Source organism: Hemitrygon akajei, chromosome 9, assembly GCF_048418815.1.
Source record: "Hemitrygon akajei chromosome 9, sHemAka1.3, whole genome shotgun sequence".
Taxonomy (NCBI): domain Eukaryota; kingdom Metazoa; phylum Chordata; class Chondrichthyes; order Myliobatiformes; family Dasyatidae; genus Hemitrygon; species Hemitrygon akajei.
The window spans coordinates 105095918-105115571 of NC_133132.1; the positions used below are offsets into that span (position 1 = coordinate 105095918).

The window sequence follows — 19654 nt, forward strand, 5'->3', positions numbered from 1 at the left end:
GCATCGAGTTCTCCGTGCCAAAGATGAAAACGACCATCCTGATTGTTATCAGCGGAAGGTGCAAAAGCCAGCATCTGTGATGGTATGGGGGTGCATCAGTGCCCACGGCATGGGTGAGTTGCATGTATGTGAAGGTACCATTGACTCTGAGGCATATATTAGGATTTTAGAGAGACATATGTTGCCATCAAGGTGACATCACTTCCCGGGACGTCCATGCTTATTTCAGCAGGACAATGCCAGACCACATTCTGCACGGGCTACAACAGCGTGGCTTTGTAGACACAGAGTGTGTGTGCTTGACTGGCCTGCTGCCAGTCCAGATCTATCTCCTATTGAAAATGTATGGCGCATCATGAAGAGATCAGACAACAGAAACCACGGACTGTTGAGCAGCTGAAGTCTTATATCAAGCAAGAATGGACAAAATTTCCAATTGCAAATCTACTACAATTAGTATCCTCAGTTCCAAAATGATTAATAAGTGTTAATAAAAGGAAAGGTGATGTAACACAATGGTAAACATGCCTCTGTCCCAACTTTTGTTGAGTGTGTTGCAGCCATCAAATTCTAAATTTGTGTATATTTACAAAATACAATTAAGTTGGTCAGTAAAACTATTGAAAATCTTTTCTTTGTACTTTTGTCAGTTCAATAAAGGTTCACGTGAATTAACATATCACAGATTTTTGTTTTTATTGCATTTTGGAAAATATCCCAACTTTTCTGGAAATGGAGTTTGTACAAAAAAAAACAAACAAGATAATAATAACTAAATAAGTAATAAGTATCAAAAGTATGAGATGAAGAGGCCTTGAAAGTGAGTCTGTAGATTGTGGCAACAGGTGTTGGGGTGAGTGAAGTTATCCCCTCTGGTTCAAGAGCTTGATGGACTGAGGGGTAATAACTGTTCCTGAACCTAGTGGTATGGGACCTGGATGTTGGGGGCTCTTGATGGTAGATGCTGCTTTCTAGGAAAGTGCTCCTTGGTGGAGAGGGCTCTACCCATAATGGACTGGGCTGTATCCACTACTTTGTGTGGACTTATTTTATAAATGTCATCTTTTACAACATACGCAAAATGCTGGAGGAACTCAGCAGGTCAGGCAGCATCTATGGAGAGGAATAAACAGTCAATTTTTCGGGCTGAGATCCTTCATTGGGACTGGAAAGGAAGGAGGCGGAAACCAGCATCAGGAGGTAGGAGAGGGGAAAGAATCCAAGCTGGGAGGTGAAAGGTGAGACCGGGGGGGGGGGGGCAGGATGTAGAAAGGAGCTGGGAGGTAATAGGTGAGACCAGGGAAGGGGGGAAGTAGAAAGGAGCTGGAAGGTGAAAGTTAGCAGAGATAAAGGGCTGAAGGAGGAATATGATGGGAGGGGAGAGTGGACCATGAAAAAAAGGGATGGAAGTGGGGCACCAGTCGGAGGTGATGGGTAGGTGAGGAGAAGAGATGGGTAAGATGGAAGCAAAATGTGGAATGAAAAAAGAGGGCGGGGGAAGAGAAATTACCAGATTTTAGAGAAATCAATGTTCATGCAGTCAGCTTGGAGGAAACCCAAATAGAATATGAGATGTTGCCACTCTAAACTGAGAAAGGCCTCTTTTTTTATTCTGTCGTCTTTTTATTAATTCTGCTTTTTCAGATGAACATTTCCATTACTTACACTGAAGAACAACAGAAGTGTTCTTCCCAGTGACCTGACCAATTGGTTTGTCTCAAGTAAACTCATTAAAGTTTTGGTCATTATCACACTGGTGTTTACAGGCACTTTGACCATTTGACCTCACCATCTACTGTACATTCTAAAAGCTCTATTAGTTGTAGAGCTCTTGGTGAAGTGTTTAAGTGGTGACATAATGATACTATAATTTTGTTTCTGAGGAGAAATATGCTATATGTAAATTATTTTCCCTGAGGAGACAAGGATTACAATGCAACGTCAATACTGTATATTCAATTCATAATGTCTACAATTAGCAGGAATTTTAAATATATATGTCTAGTTAGCAGATTACAAAATTATTTACTAAGTTTATAAAATAAATTTATAGAAATTATGCCACAGTAGCATAGTGGATAGCACAATGCTATTACAGCTCAGGACGTTAATTTTCAGAGTTCAGTTCTAGTGTCCTCTGTAAGAAAGTTTGTATGTTTGCCTCATGAGCACATGGGTTTTCTCTGGGTCCTCCAGTTTCCTTGGAGTCCAAAGACGTACCAGTTAGTAAGTTAATTGGTCAATTGTAAGTTTTCCTGTGATTAGGTTGGGGTTAAATTGTTGGGTTGCCGGGCAGTGTGGCTTGGTGGGTGGGAAGGACTGGTCCATGCTATATCTCTAAATAAAAATGAATAAATAAATTCATGTATTCTAGATTGTGACCGCGACAGGGCATTGCAGCCATGGCACCAAAGAAGAAAAATATTAAAAAGAATAAAGCAGAAAGCAAAGACACGGCTGTCATTGTGGAAGAAAGTACAATTATCCATTTAAATAGCATGAATGGCCTTGTGGATGGAGGGAACGGTTTTAGTTGTATTTCAACGGAGATCTCCAATTCATTCCACAGTTCTAGTCTCTTAGAAGCAATCAACAGAATGAGACAAGAAAATTTTCTATGTGATTTAACCCTTTACACAAAAACCAAGTCATTTGAAGTCCACAAAGTCGTGATGGCTTCTTGCAGTGAGTACTTCAAGAACATCCTAAAGAAAGATCCATCTACCCAAAAAATAGACCTCAATGAAATATCTCCAGTGGGCCTTGTCACAGTCATCACTTATGCCTATTGTGGAAAGATAACATTATCCTTGTATACAATTGCTAGCACCATAGCAACAGCCAATTTGCTCCAGATTAGTTCTCTCCTCAAGATGTGCTGTGATTTCTTGATGCAGGAAATCAACGTAGAAAATTGCATGTATATTGCTAATATTGCAGAAACATATGGACTTAAAAGTATCAGGGAAGCAGCACGTAAATTCATAACTGAAAACTTCTTAGAATTCTCAGAAAGGGACCAGTTCTTGAAGCTAACCTTTGAACAAATCATGGAATTCATGCTGGATGATGAACTACAGTTACCTTCGGAAATCACGGCATTCCAGATTGCAATGAAGTGGCTGGATTTCGATAATAAAAGGGTTAAATATGCCGCAGATTTACTGAACACCATTCGATTTGGTACCATTTCAGCACAGGACCTGGTGAACTATGTCCAGACTGTACCAAGAATGATGCAAGACCTAGAATGTCACAAGTACCTTGTGGAAGCCATGAACTATCACCTCCTTCCCTATCAACAAAACACCTTGCAGTCTCGAAGGACAAAAGTTCGTAGTGGTCTCAAAGTTCTAGTAATAGTGGGTGGCCGTCAAGAACTAACAGAGAAGTCACTCAGCAGAGATGTTATATATAGAGATCCTGTGCGTGTTTGGAACAAACTTGCTGAAATGCCTTATAAGAGCTTCAATCAATGTGTGGCTGTGATGGATGGATTCCTCTATGTTGCTGGTGGTGAAGATCAAAATGATGCTAGGAATCAAGCCAAGCATGCTGTGAGCAACTTCTGCAGGTAATAATAGTTACTATTTGCAATGAAGGAGGAGAGGATGCTTCCAGTACTGGGAGAGTCTAGGGCTGGAGGGCACAGCCTCAGAATACAAAGGACATACCTTTAGAACAGAAACCTGGAGAAATTTCTTTAGTCAGAGGGTGGTGAATCTGTGAAATACATTGTCACTGATGGCTGTGGAGGCCATGTCATTGGGTATATATAAAGCAGAGGTTCAAGGTTGTTTAATGTCATTATCAGTGCACAAGTGTAAAGGAGAACAATTATTATCCTAGATCCAATGCAGCACAAAGAATTAACTCAATAAAAAACACAATAAATATAAACACTTAAGATATCTTCTACATTGATTATGTCTATAAAGTTACACTAGATACGGGAGTTGTCTATACTAAAGTGACAGACAGGAAATAATAAAGTTGTGGTAGCAGGGTTGGTTAGTGGTGGAGGTGTTGACCAGTTTTACTACTTGGGGAAAGTAACTTTTTTTTTGAGTCTGATGGTTCTGGCATGGATGGTGGTTTGATGGGTGTAAGACAAACTGTCCATGAGTAGGGTGGGTGGGATCCTTCATGATGTTACTGGCCCTTTTCTGGCACCTTTCAGTATGCATGTTCTTGACGGTAGGTAGGCTGGTGCCAGTGATGTGTTGGGTAGTTTGACTACCTGTTGCACAGCAGTGCCTGTCTCCATGCCGTGCCACTTGTTAGGATGCTCTATACTGTGCATCTGTAGAATGATGTGGATATATGGTAGTTGATCAGTAAGGGTGTGGATGCAACCCCTCCATAACACGGGTGTGTAGTTTATGGCAGGTCAAGCAGGCGTTTTAGTGTTGATTTTGGGCATCTCTCATTATAATGCAGTTATAATTATAATCAATTTAATCACATTCAGCCCACTTCCCACCAGCAGTGTATTTCCATATGTCTATGCTCCTTGCTGAGGTACCTGCAGATAAATGTTCACAAATCTGGCTTTGTGAGGCCCATTCCTCTGCAGGGCTTTCTTGTTATACAGATACATCCTGAAGTGCATTGACCACTAACTCAGCCATCCTATCAGAAAGAACAGCTGTCAAAATTATTACACAACTGGAATTTCTATGAATGCCTCTTCATTTTCAAGCACTGTAAAATAACTATTAAAAAGAAGAAAATGTTAGATATTTTTGTAATACCATTGGGGAGGAGGTACAGGAGGCACAAGACACACACTCAACGTTTTAGGTACAGCTTCATCCCCTCCACCATCGGATTTCTGAACAGTCCATAAACACTACCTCACTCCCTTTTTGCACTACCGGTAATTTATTTTCTTATGTTATTGTGTTACAAACACCAACTCACTATTTTCTCTCTATTTGCACTGTTATTTTTAAGTATTTTTTATTGTAACTTATAATTCTTTCATGTATTGCAATGTACTGCTGCTGCAAAACAACAAGTTTCACATTTATCAGTGATTCTGATTCTCATTCTCTAATAGTAAGGTTTAAAAAATAAAACTCTTAAATAGATTTATTTGTTAAGGTTTGACTGCTATGGAGGCCAAGTCATTGGATATATGTAAAATGGAGGTTGAGAGGTTTTTGATTAGTCTGGATGTCAAAGGTTACAGGAACAAAGCAAGAGAATGGGGTTGAGAGGGATGATAAATCAGCCATGATGACTTGATGGACCAAATGGCCTAATGCTGCTCCTATGTCTTGTGGTCTTAACTCATTTGATCAAAATCCCTGCCTCCTTCTCTCACCACAGTTTCTCTGCTGAAATAAATGTAGTTACTGATCCTGATGGGCTGCGGCAGCACTGCTGGGGTCCATGGGAAGTCGGAAGACAATCAGAGTGACAGCAGCGTGTGGATTTTCAGTGGTAGTTCCACAATCAAATGAATAGCACCCCAGAATGATCTGGACTCTCCATATGGCCTCTCTGCAAAAATAAACAGTGTACTGCTTAATACTAGAACCCCTTAAGGGCATTATTTCAAAAACATGTTTTTAAATGCTTCCTTACTAATGTAATACAGTGTCAATTTATAGCATATTAAGTCTGCTGTTTTATCACTGTTTACTGTTTTAAAGTAATAGAACAGTAAAGTACATAAAAAGGCCCTTGGCTCATATAGTCCATGCCAAACTATTAATCTGCCTCGTTCCATTCATCTGCACCTATACCATAGCCCTCCATACCCCTCCCATCTATGTTCCTATCCAAACTACTCTGTTGTTGAAATCAAACACACATCCACCATTTCTGCTGGAAGCTTGTTTCACACTCTCACCACCCACTGACTGAAGAAAATCCCCCTCGTGCTCCCCTTAAACATTTCATCTTTCCCCCATAATCTCTAATTTAAACTCCCACAACCTCAGTGGAGAAAAACCTGCTTGCATTTACCTATTGAAACCCCTCACAATTCTGTGTACCTCTATCAGATTTCCTATCATTCTCCTATGCTCTAAGGAAAAAAGTCTTAACCCATCCAATCTTTTCTATAACTCACATCTTTAAGTCCTGGCAACATCCTTGTAAATTTTCTCTGCAGTCTTATTGACCTCTTTCTTTTAGGTTGGTGACCAAAACTGCACATGATACTCCAAATTAGGCTTCACCAATGTCTTATACAACTTCAATATAATATCCCATCTCCTGTGATCAATTTGATTTATGAAGGCCAATGTGCCAAAAATAAATTTTCTATTTAAGACAAAGCAATTATGCATACTTATAATTGTTACAGAAATATATTTCATGTTTCAGATGTATGTGGTAGTGCATGAATAATTCCTATTTACACTTTTGATTGCCAGTAATTGATTCAATCATTAGTAGTAAAAATCAGAATCAGGTTTATTATCACTAACATGTGTTGTGAAAATTGTTGTTTTGCAATACATCAAATATATTAGAAATTACACTAAGTGTGTGTGTGATTTTAATATATATTAATAAATATATAGGTAGTGCAAAAATAGTGGGGGAGGAAACATCAGCAATAATTCTCATACTGTTGTTTTCATCCTGCTACAAAAGAAGTTGAAAACAATATGTTCTTTCTACAAAGTATATTTTTTTCTGTTCTCAAGGTGGCACATTTTTAAAAAATGAAGCTTTCAATTTATTTCTATTTTTGATTTGAAGCCTACTATTGATCTTGAGTTTTGGTGGAGTTTTTAGACATTATTGTATGTAAGTCTGTTCTTTTCCTGACTGTAAACTATCTTAAAATGGCTGCCTTGCAGACTTTCCTACTGACATTATAAAATCGGGTTCCTTCATTCCAAAGAGAAATGCCTGAATAAGCACTCCTTTCTTCACGAGACATACACTCTAACCCAGGCAGCTTCTGGTAAATCTCTTCTGCATGCTCTCTAAAGCTTCCACGTCTTTCTTATAATGAAATGACCAGAAATGGACACAATATTCCAAGTGGGGTCTAACCAGGTTTTCATACAGCTGCAACAGTACCTCATGAATTTTGAAACTAATCTCTCAAATAATGAAGCTCAACACACATATGCTCTTACTCAACATATCAATGTCTGTAGTAAGGTTAGAGAGATCTATGGACTTGGACCCCAAGATCACACTATTTCTCCACACTACTAAAAATACTGTCATAAACTTTGTACTCTTCCATCAAGTTCCATCTTCTACAATGTATTACTTAATTCTTTTCTGGATTGAACTCTATCTGCCACTTCTCATCCCAGTTCTGCATCCTATCAATGTCCCACTGTAACCTACAACAACCTTCTACACTATCCACAACTCTACCACCCTTCATTGCCCTTTCAAGTGCACGACCACAGTCATTTTGTGGTCATTGTTGTCTGACTGAAACAGACCCACATGGAACCTGTAAGTGAGAAATATAAAATTATTTATTCACACAGAACACCTCCAGGAGAGGGAGACCATGGGAGAATCCAGGAAAATCTCACTCCCCTAATGATACTTTATTCTTCTTCAACACAAAGATAACAATAAATGATTAATTACAGTTTCAATTGCTTTCATCACAAATTCAAAGGATTACATGTTTATACCAGTAGCAGATCCCAACGAATAGAGCACCTTTGAATATTCAATACTGGTGTCTGTTCCAAAAACCAGACACCCAAAACTTACCCTTTTGCTACTGTGTTGAGGGTTAGCTGATTAGTATACAACTAACCTGAAAGTTAAATGACAAACGGATGTGTCTGCCCTGTACTCTGCATTAAGGGCAGGGATACCCCTTAACAGTGTGCCAATAGCAGGAGCACTCAAATGTTGGTGGGTTGCTGGACAGTGCAGTTCTTTGGGCTGGAAGGGCCTGCCTTTTCCATGCTCATGCAGATTCCGCAAATGCTGGAAGCCCAGAGTAACATGCATAAAATGCTGGAGGAACTCAGCAGGTCAGGCAGTCTCTGTGGAGAAGAATAAAGAGTCATCGTTTTCCAGAATGCCATAACTCAAGAATGATCAATAAACTTCAAGACCTTGGCCTTAATACCCCTTTGTCCAATTGAATCCCCAATTTCCCACCTCCAGACTCCAGTCAGTTTGGATTGGCAACAATGTCTTCTCCACAATCTCCATCAGCACAGGTACACAGCAAGACTATGTGCTTAGCCCCCTGTTCTACTCAGTTACACTTATGACTGTGTGGCAAAGCGCACCTCCATGCCATAGTTAAGTTCGTTGATGACACCACTGTCACAGACCGAATCACAGGTGGTGACGAATCAGCATATAGGAGGCAAATTGAAAATCTGGCTGAGTGGTGCCATAACAACAACCTCTGATTCAATGTCAGCAAGACCAAAGAGCTGATTATTGACCAGAAGGAGGAACCCAGAGGTCCATGAGCCAGTCCTCATCTGGCTCAGAGGGGAAGAGGGTCAGTAACTTGAAATTCATTTAAGTAAAGAACCTGTCCTGGGCCCAACACATAAATGCAATTACAGAGGGAAAAAAAAGCATGGCAGCACCTCTACTTCCTCAGGATTTTGCAAAGATACAGCATTACATCTGAAACTTTGACAAACTTCTGTAGATGTGTGATGGAGAGTATATTGATTGACTCTAGTGGATGCAGCCAGTCCATCACAGGTAATGCCCTCCCTGGCATTGAGCACATCTGCACAGGAGCATTGCCACAAAAAAGCAGCATCGATCATCAGAGATCCCTAGCCCCTAGGTGATGCTGTCTTTTCTCTGCTGCCATGCACCTCAGGACTCTCACTACCAGTTCAGCAACATTTGTTACCCATCAACCATCAAGCTCTGAACTAGAGGGGTTAACCACTCAAATTCACTTGCCCCATCACTGACTTGTTCCCTTACTTATGGACTCATTTTCAAGGACTCTTCATCTCATGTTCTCAATGTTTATTGTTTATATATTTATTATTCTTATGGGGTTTTCCGCTTTTTGTACTGTACAATCTGCACACTGATTTTCTGTTCAGTTGGTGCAGTCTTTCATTGATTCTATTATGGATATTGGATTCATTGAGTAATACCACAAGAAAATGAATCTCAGATTTGTATACAGTGACATGTATGTACTTCAATAATAAATTTACTTTGAACTTTGAATTTTGAATCCCTAACAGTCGTGGGCCAGATATTCACACAGGTCAGTGACCATGGTGCGCAATCTCACCAAGGCTTCTGAGAGCATCCTTGAATAATTCCTTGTGTTCAGCTGCTCAATACAATAGTAATGGCATCAAGTAACTGTGTATTTAACCACCAGTACAAATATAAATTAATCTTGTTAACTGTTTAAGCATCTCAGTCGATGCAAAATGGGGAATTGCACCTGGGAATTTGTTGATGTGAAAATTGGCTTCTGGACTATTAGATTATCAATTAGATCCCTCCTTGAGAGGTAGTGTCCTCTTTCTAATCGATTCTTTTATGTAATTCCCTTTTGAAAAGTTGAAAAATTATATGCTGCATTCAAAGGTGAGAAAGATGCTGATCTCTCCATAAGCCACATGAAGGGTTTTAGCCCAAAACGTCGTCACTACCTCCTCCCATAGATGCTCTCTGGCCTGCTGAGTTCTGCCAGCAATTTGTGTTTTTATTTATTTCCAGCATCTGTAGATTCACTCGTGTTGCCTTTGTTGTGAAATGCTGGTTCCCTTCCACACTGCCAGTATGTACCCACCCTGCAAACACTAGGAAGCTTGGCACTTCTTGCACAAGAAAGCCTTAAATTTCTCTTTACTACTATGCTGCAGTGGTCTGAATGCATTTTGATAGTGAAATCTTCATGGAACCCAGCAGCAGAATACAGATTGAGTGCTCCTAACCCAAGTAGGAGTATCTTATCTCTGCATCTGCACCAGGAAAAACAAATCTATCCTATCTGATGGAGAGGAAATACTGCAAAGGAGAGAGGGTGTTTTTTGTACATGGTCATGTTTAGTTAAATGACCTTAAATAGCTTTTAGATAGTGAAACTTTGTATAACATGTTGACATTTTTAATTCACAAATTTGTACTGAACCTTGAATATCCTTGAACTCAGAAGATTTCAAAGAACTTGATGTACTTGCCAGCTGGAAAAAAAATGGGGTGGTGACTTCATTTTCTGTCAAAAGTTTTCCTCTTGTTAAATAGGAGGATTTCTCCTCCACCCTCGTAACATCCATCCCAAAGCAAAACTGCCCAATGCAACACTGGTACCAGCCTACCCACCATCACGGACATATATACAGAAAGGTGCTGGAAAACGGCCAGTAACATCATAAAGGATCCCTTCATCCTGCTCATGGACTGTTTGTTCCACTCCGATCAGGGAGCAGGTTATCTAGTATCCACACCAAGACCACCAGACTCAAAAACAGTGACTTTCCCCAAGCAGTAAGGCTGATTAACACCTCAATCAACGAACCTCACCACTACTTCATTATTTCCTGCCAGTCACCTTATGTAAATCACTTTATGGTGTTACGTACCCCGTAACTGGGTGTCTTATCAGCAAAGACAGAAGTATCCGTTGGAGTCTGGTACTATTTTCAAAACAGTGTTTATTAGTAAAATATACAAATCAATATCAACAATGCAAATATACAGATAATACACGTTAGCAATACTAAACCTAAAAGTGTGGGTATAATAATAATCAATAATAAACAAGCTCTATCGTTGTCTAGGGGATAATGAATTGCCATATGTGAGTATAAAGTTCAGTTCATACAGGCTGAGGTAGTTGTTGGTCGATGTGTTGTAATTGTTGGAGAGAGAGCGAGCGAGCAAACAGTGACAGCTATTGTCTTGCAAACCTTCCTTTACGATCCTGATCCGTCGATGTGTTGTTGTGGCCATTCAGGTATGACCCCTCTGTCCTTTAGCTAGACCGTTCTTCTATGGTGGACTCGTCACCCAGGCAAGGGTGGACACACACACACAAGCCCCCACCGGCCTCGCTATAAACACTGTGAGTTAAAATTGACCGATCCTTCGTTCAATCTCCGATGCCCCACACTTTTCTCGTGGGTTCCAATCCTTAAACAGTGCTCACTAGTGTGTCTCTCGGTGCGTCTCCTGGTGTGTCTGAGGGATGTCTCCCCAGACCTCACTTTTATCCCTACTCACAGGGTCTCAGATGTCAATCAGTTTTGAATGGCTTAGTCCATCAAACAAGCCCACTCCGGCTGTCCACTGAGGAATTTTAATGAACAGAATAGTACCAAGTAAACAGCCCTCTCCGGAGCCGTGAGTCTTACAGGCGTCATAATATGGTCTCTCTCCCCCGGTGTTATCTCGCCCTTGTCTGAAGCAAATGTTCCAGTCCCAGTATGTTTTTGTTCCATCTCTTTCTCTCTCATTAACAGCCTGGCAACAGTAACAGTTTGTAATTCTCCCAGGGGAGGGGGACAAGGGCAACCTTGCACCCTTCTGCCCATCAGAGCTGTTCATCCTTCGTAACACCCCCATCCTTCTAGGAATTTTCACCATAGGGGAAAATTAACTAGTACAGCGTTTTCCAGGATTAGAAAGTTTAGCAAAAATACAGAAGTGTTTTTAACTACAAAGCAATACAGATATACCTTCAACTTAGCATCTAGATAACCAGTTAGCGACTACATTGTCACTTCCTTTAATATGTTGTATCTGAATATCAAACTCTTGTAGCATCAGACTCCAATTTAATAATCTCCTGTTTTTTCTTTTCTTTTTGTCAGCAAAAAAAACTAAAGGGTTGTGATCTTAGCTTAAGTGTATATTACAAAATGTGAACCAATACATGTGTGATTATACTGTAGTACATTACAAAAGTTTGTACAAATACTAATCTCTATTTTACTTTTAAACTTAACAGTCAATCTTCCATGGTGTTGTCTTTCACGTGCTTTGTCAAAATCCCTCAAAACCAGATCCTGTGGCATTTGTCAACCTTTGCCCCTTTTCCACTTAACTCTCACATGGTTAGCTTGCTCACCAGTGTGGAATAGGCTTTCGCATACTCCGTTCATAGGAGTTATCACCAAATGTTTTCCAAACTTAGCCTATTTTCTGAACGTCCACACAATTCTTTATTTTTCAGCAAGTCATTAATTTTATCTTCAGGACCCTTCATTCTATTAGTTTTCAGTTTAACATCTGCAAGTGATCCCTCTTTGTCAAAACAACATTTTTGTTTCTGTCCCTCCAAATCACATCCTTGAATAACATCAGCAAGTTGTTTATCTTTACATTCCAAAACAAACTGTAATTGATTCACAGGCACCTTGTTAACAAGCCATTGTTCCTTCAGCCTGGTTACTGCTTCTGACACCAATCCAGACTTTAAATTTTCTTTATTCAATTTGGGAACAACACCCTTCCCTTCTCCTTAAATAATATTCACATCACCAGCTTTCATCTCCTCACTAACTTTTAACACCCCTTCTAACACAAACAACTGAGAATTCTCGTTCTCCACTGGTACCAAGGTTAACCCTCTCTTCACTGAACCAAGTCCATCTGACCCAAAAGGACTGCATTCCTTTTCAACTAAATCAGATACCTCAGACTTTTCCTGAGTTTCATTACTAGGTTCAGTACCATATGCATCCACATCTTGAAATGGGACATCTACTTCTTCCAGGCTTTCCATACCAGTCCCTTTTTCAAATTCTAAGTTCCCCTGATCCTCCCAGTTACTCTCTGGGCAACTCCCATCCAGAGTAAACTCAACCCTGCGGGTTAAAACAACTTCATCTGCTAACCCAGCAGACTCCTTCAAGGTAATGGCATCCTTTTCATCTAGGACTGCCCTCATATCATTATCAGGAACACATTTAAAATTTTCAACTTCTTCAAACTGCTCTGTCAAGCCAGACAGATCATCCATGTCCAACCCTGGACCTTCTAACTGCCTTATCTGTTTCTCATCTTTACTCTGTTTCACCTCCCTATTCTCCGCTTCACCATCCCCTAACCCCTCCTGGTACAGGGTCGGTAAAAACGTCTCAGCCAAATCAACACTGGACTCATTTAAACTGTCCTCTTTCTCAGCCGCCTTTCTCGACATGCTGCGAGTGATCGCGCATGCGGGATAGATCTTAAAATCCAGGGGCGGGTCCTCAGCACTCACAGGCTTGCTCGTTAATTTCACTGCTGAACACACGTCACCACCTGCTAAATCATTACCAAGAAGGACGTCCACGCCGTCTCTCGGTAATTCTGACCGCATCCCTACTTCGACTGGTCCAGATACCAGGTCACATTTTAAAATGATCCCATGCAAAGGCACAGCTTCTGACCCTTTTCCTATACCTCTTAAAACTACCTCTCCAGTCTCAGGACCAAAATCTAGCACCTTACTTAGGATCAGTGACTGACCAGCCCCAGTATCTCTCCAGATTCTCACTGGAACTCGGGTCTCTACTTTCACAGACATCGTCCCTTCTGAAATAAATTTCTCACGCCCCTCTCGTACTCTATCTACCTTTGCCTTCCTCGTCGATTTGCTGATCGACTCAATACACCCTGTAGGGACTGCTGCTTTCCCTTTTCCTGTCTCCTTCTTCGGAGCAAAGCACTTAGATGCAATATGACCAACCTTTCCACAATTATAACACGTCAAGCCAGGAACCTTCCTGCCAGCCTGCTTGTCCTCCTCCTTACCTTTACCACTAGCTCCCAGCTTATTCTCTACCTTAGCCGGTGGACTTTCTTTACCGTCCCTACTGCCTTTCTGATAACTCTTATTCGAGGAAAACCTTGACTTGTGGGTTAGGGCATATTCATCTGCGAACCTAGCAAATTCCAATATAGACTTATTCGGCTTCTCGTTCAGATACATCCTGATATTATCTGAAACACAACATTTAAATTCCTCAATCAGAATTAACTCTCTGAAACGATGGAAATCCTCCTCCACCTTTTCTGCAGCACACCAGCGATCCAAGAGCACACCCTTTTCATAGGCAAACTCTGCATACGTCTGATTCCACAGTTTCTTTAAATCTCTGAACTTTTGTCGATACGCTTCAGGTACCAACTCATAGGCCCGAAGGATAGCCTCTTTTACTTCCTCATAATCCGCAGACTCGTCCATGGACAACGCCGCATATGCCCGTTGAGCCTTGCCTTTTAATGCACTTTGTAACAACGCCACCCACTGATCTCTGGGCCACTTCTGATTCACTGCCACCTTTTCAAAATGCAAGAAGTAACTATCAACATCCGTCTCCTCGAACGGAGGTACTAATCTAAACTCTCTACTAACATTAAACTTCTCCTCTCTTGAGCCTTCCTCTCGGTCTTTTCCCTGTTGCTTTACCCTCTCTATTTCCAGCTCATGTTGCCTCTCTTTCTCCACTGCTTTCAGCTGTTTTAACCTAAGTTCATGCTCACTCTGTTTCTCTACCTCAGCTTTTTCCTTCTCCCATGCAGCTCTTTCCCGCTCCCTTTTTGCCTCCAACTCCTTTAGCTGGAGCTCATACTCCCTTTTCTTCTGTTCCACGTCCAACCTTAATTTTTCCAACTCTAACTGAACCACCCCAACAACTGGTTTCTTCTCAGGGATAAGTTCCAATGCATCAGGTGTGAACACATCCTTGGATATATAATACTGGGCTATAGCCCTCTGTATCTCCCACTTTTTCATTGACGACTTCACCTCTATGATATTTAAACCATTCGCAATATTCACCAAGTGCGTTTTTGTGGCATCCTCTAGTGCCTTCAAAGTCAGGTTTTGTATAAATTCGTCTACATCCATCTTTGCTGGTTTCCCGTCTGGTTACCCATGCAACCAGAACAAATAATGGACTTATAGCCCGATTCACTGGCCCCCCAATTAGGTATCAAATCCCAGGCGAGCCCCCGATTTGTTACGTACCCCGTAACTGGATATCTTACCAGCAAAGACAGAAGTATCCGTTGGAGTCTGATACTATTTTCAGAACAGTGTTTATTAGTAAAATATACAAATCAATATCAACAATGCAAATATACAGATAATACACGTTAGCAATACTAAACCTAAAAGTGTGGGTATAATAATAATCAATAATAAACAAGCTCTATTGTTGTCTAGGGGATAATGAATTGTCATATGTGAGTATAAAGTTCAGTTCAGTTCATACAGGCTGATGTAGTTGTTGGTCAATGTGTTGTAATTGTTGGGGAGAGAGAGAGAGCGAGCAAACAGTGACAGCTATTGTCTTGCAAACCTTCCTTTACGATCCTGATCCGTCGATGTGTTGTTGTGGCCATTCAGGTATGACCCCTCTGTCCTTTAGCTAGACCGTTCTTCTATGGTGGACTCGTCACTCAGGCAAGGGTGGACACACACACACAAGCCCCCACCAGCCTCGCTATAAACACTGTGAGTTAAAATTGACCGATACTCTGTTCGGTCTCCGATGCCCCACACTTTTCTCATGGGTTCCAATCCTTAAACAGTGCTCACTAGTGTGTCTCTTGGTGCGTCTCCTGGTGTGTTTGAGGGGTGTCTCCCCAGACCTCACTTTTATCCCTACTCACGGGGTCTCTTTCTTTTTTCTTTTTAAATCTTTTTATTGATTTTTAGAACATAACATAAGTAAAATATAGTACAAAAAACATTTGAGAGTACACAATAGATTCATTAATAATCAATTATATATTATCAATGTAAAAAGTCTCCCAAACTTATAATATTAATATGAAGAATTTAAGACAAAAAGCACAAAAAAAAACCCCAAAAAGAAGAAGAAGAAAAAAAAACAATATATAAAAAAAAACTAACATGGGCAATTGTATAATGTTAAGTACACACAGCAGTGCCAATGACTCCGAACCTCCATTTATACAATTCAGGATGGTAGCAATAAGGTTCAGGATCAGACCATTTAACTCACATGAAAATGTTGAATAAATGGTCTCCAAGTTTCCTCAAATTTAACTGAGGAGTTAAAGACCACACTTCTAATTTTTTCTAAACTCAAACAGGAAATGGTTTGAGAGAGCCACTGAAATACAGTTGGAGGATTAATTTCTTTCCAGTTCAATAAAATAGATCTTCTAGCCAATAGTGTAGCAAATGCAATCATTCGCTGAGAAGAAGCAGATAAACACATATTATCTATCATAGGTAGACCAAAAATTGCAGTAAAAGGATGTGGTTGAAGATTAATATTTAAAACTCTTGAAATGATATTAAAAATATCCTTCCAATAGCTTTGTAAACAAGGACAAGACCAAAACATATGAGTCAATGTAGCAATATCAGAATGACATCTATCACAGGTTGGATTAACATAAGAATAAAATCGAGCAATTTTATTTTTAGACATATGGGCTCTATGTACAACCTTGAATTGTATTAGAGCATGTTTAGCACAAATAGAGGATGAGTTTACCAATAATAAAAATTTTTCCCATTGCTCAGTAGATATAGGGCAATGCAATTCTTCCTGCCATTCCTTCTTAATTTTTTCTGATATATCCGGCTGTATCTTCATAATCATATTGTAAATGATAGCTACTAAACCCTTTTGATAAGGATTAAGAGTTAGAATTCTCTCTGTAATGTCCAGTGGACATTCTTTCGAAAAAGACTTTAATTCATTATATAAAAAATTTCTAATTTGTAAGTATCTAAAAAAATGGGTTTTAGGTAAATTGTATTTGTTAGATAACTGTTCAAAGGACATAATGTTATCATCCAAATACAGGTCACGAAAACATTTTATACCTTTTGTTTTCCATAGGAAAAAAGCCTGATCTATAAATGATGGCCGAAAGAAGTAATTAGATATTATAGGACTTGACAGTATAAACTTATTCAAGCCAAAAGATTTACGAAATTGAAACCAGATTCGTAATGTATACTTAACTATGGGATTAGTTATCTGTTTATTAATTTTGAGTAATGAAAAAGGAAGTGAAGATCCTAAGATTGAGATCAATGAGAAATCTTGCACAGATTTACATTCCAAATTTACCCATTGTGGGCCAGCTACTGTAGTCAATTCTTGTGTCCAAAATATCAAATACCGTATATTAACTGCCCAGTAGTAAAATCTTAGGTTTGGTAAAGCCAAGCCGCCCTCTTTCTTTGACTTCTGTAAATATTTTTTACCTAATCTAGGATTTTTGTTCTGCCACAAATAGGAAGATATTTTAGAGTCAACCATATCAAAAAAAGATTTAGGAATAAAAATTGGTAATGCTTGAAATAAATATAGAAATTTAGGTAATATCATCATCTTAATGGCATTAATTCTGCCTACCAAAGACAAAGAAAGTGGGGACCATCTATTAGCAAGTTGCTTAATTTGGTCTATTAAGGGGAAAAAATTAGTTTTAAACAAATCTTTATGTTTTTTAGTAATTTTAATACCTAAATAGGTAAAATAATCTGTAACAATTCTATATGGTACATGATTATAAATTGGAATATACATATTTAATGGAAAAAGTTCACTCTTATTAAAATTCAATTTATAACCAGAAAAATTACTAAATTGAGCAAGTAAAGAAGAAATAGCAGGAATAGATTTTTCAGGATCAGATATATATAATAATAAATCGTCCGCATATAATGATACCTTATACATCGCCTCTCCACGGGTAATGCCTAAAATATTGGGTGATTCACGAATAGCTATAGCCAAAGGTTCTAAAGCAATATCAAATAATAAAGGGCTCAAAGGACAACCTTGTCTTGTACCGCGAAATAATTGAAAGAAAGGGGATTTTTGATTATTGGTAAAAACCGAAGCTAAAGGTTTATGATATATTAACTTAATCCATGATATAAATTTTGATCCAAAATTGAAATGTTGCAATGTATTGAATAAATATGACCATTCGACTCTATCAAATGCTTTTTCGGCATCCAAAGAGATAATACATTCAGGGATTTTAGATGTAGAGGTATAAGCAATATTAATTAATTTTCTAATGTTAAAAGATGAATAGCGATTTTTAATAAATCCGGTCTGATCCTCAGAAATAATCCGAGGTAATATATTTTCTAATCTAATAGCTAAAATTTTACTAAAAATCTTAAAATCCGTATTCAGCAAAGATATAGGACGATAGGATGCACATTCAGTCGGGTCTTTATCTTTTTTAAGAATTAAAGAAATAGAAGCTTCATAAAAAGATTGTGGTAATTTACCTATACTTAATGCATCTTTAAAAATTTTACAAAGCCAAGGAGAAAGTATAGAAGAAAAGGATTTAAAAAATTCTGCGGAAAAACCATCTGGACCTGAAGCTTTACCCGAGTTCATTGAAAAAATAGCCTTTTCTATTTCAGACTCGGTAATAGGTGTATCCAAAAATACGTTATCTTCAACAGTTACTTTTGGAATATTCAATTTCCCTAAAAATTCATTCATAATAGAAGAGTCCTTAGTACATTCTGATTGATATAAGGAATTATAAAAATCTTGAAAGGCTTTATTTATCTCTTTATGGTCAATCGTCAAAGTACCATCTTGTTTACGAATCCTAGTAATTTGTCGCTTATCTGAAGCAATTTTCAATTGATTAGCTAGTAGTTTACCTGACTTATCTCCATATGTATAAAATTGAGCCTTCGATTTAATTAACTGACTTTCAATCGAGGAGGTTAATAGTAAACTATGTTCCATTTGGAGTTCCACTCTTTCTTTATAAAGTTCTTTACTAGGAGTTGATGAGTAGATCTTATCAATTGCCTTAATTTTATCAACTAATGTTGATATTTTGGAATTAGTTCGTTTCCTAACTCCAGCAGAATATGAAATAATCTGTCCACGAATATATGCCTTAAAAGTATCCCATAAAATTCCACTAGAGATCTCTGCAGTAGAATTTATTGAGAAAAACAAATCAATTTGCTGTTTAATAAAGCTAATAAAGTCAGAGTCCTGCAAAAGAACAGGATTAAGCCTCCAACTTTTCGTACTAATATATGAATCCGTCACCTTAATAGATAACTTCAAAGGTGCATGATCAGATATGGTAATTGAGTCATATTTACAATCCATGACATCTGTAAGTAAATGCTGATCAATGAAAAAGTAATCAATTCTTGAATAACTATGATAGACATGGGAAAAGTATGAAAACTCTTTGTCATTAGGGTGTAAAAAACGCCAAATCTCACAAATAGCTGAATCAACCATAAAGGAATTAATAAGAGAAGCCGATTTGTTCGGCAAAATTTGAATGGGCTTGGACCTATCCATCACAGGGTTTAAACAACAATTAAAATCTCCGCCCATTATCAATCTATATTGATTCAGATTGGGAAAGGATGTAAATAAACATTTAAAAAATTCAGGACAATCAGTATTTGGAGCATAAACATTAACTAGAAGAACTTTTTGATTACAAAGTAAACCAGTAATAAGCAAAAATCTACCGTGCGGATCTGAAATTGTTTCATGATGTATAAAAGCAGTAGATGAGTCTATAAAAATAGACACACCTCTCACTTTAGCTTGCACATTTGAGTGGTATTGTTGGCCCTTCCAGAACCTAAACAAGCGCTGACTATCCATCTTCCTTACATGAGTCTCTTGTATAAAGATAACATTAGCATTCATTCTATGGAATACATTGAATACTTTTTTCCGTTTGATCGGATGATTTAAACCATTAG

At 38.7% G+C, this 19654-nt stretch overlaps 1 protein-coding gene and 1 long non-coding RNA gene across 2 annotated transcripts in view; one reads left to right on the forward strand and one right to left on the reverse strand.

Annotated features, from left to right (window-relative positions):
- klhl31 (kelch-like family member 31) overlaps positions 1–19654 on the forward strand; it is a 34120-nt gene that overhangs the window by 4528 nt on the left and 9938 nt on the right. Inside the window, exon 2 of the mRNA XM_073056733.1 lies at positions 2375–3574. Coding sequence (XP_072912834.1) covers positions 2403–3574 — 1172 coding nt within the window. The 5' untranslated portion in view covers positions 2375–2402. The remainder of the gene's footprint in view (positions 1–2374; positions 3575–19654) is intronic.
- Positions 2965–19654, reverse strand: part of LOC140733425 (uncharacterized) — a 67301-nt gene continuing 50611 nt past the window's right edge. Inside the window, exons 2-3 of the long non-coding RNA XR_012100280.1 lie at positions 7757–7991; positions 2965–5508 (exon numbers count right to left, since the gene is read on the reverse strand). This is a non-coding gene — a long non-coding RNA (uncharacterized lncRNA). The remainder of the gene's footprint in view (positions 5509–7756; positions 7992–19654) is intronic.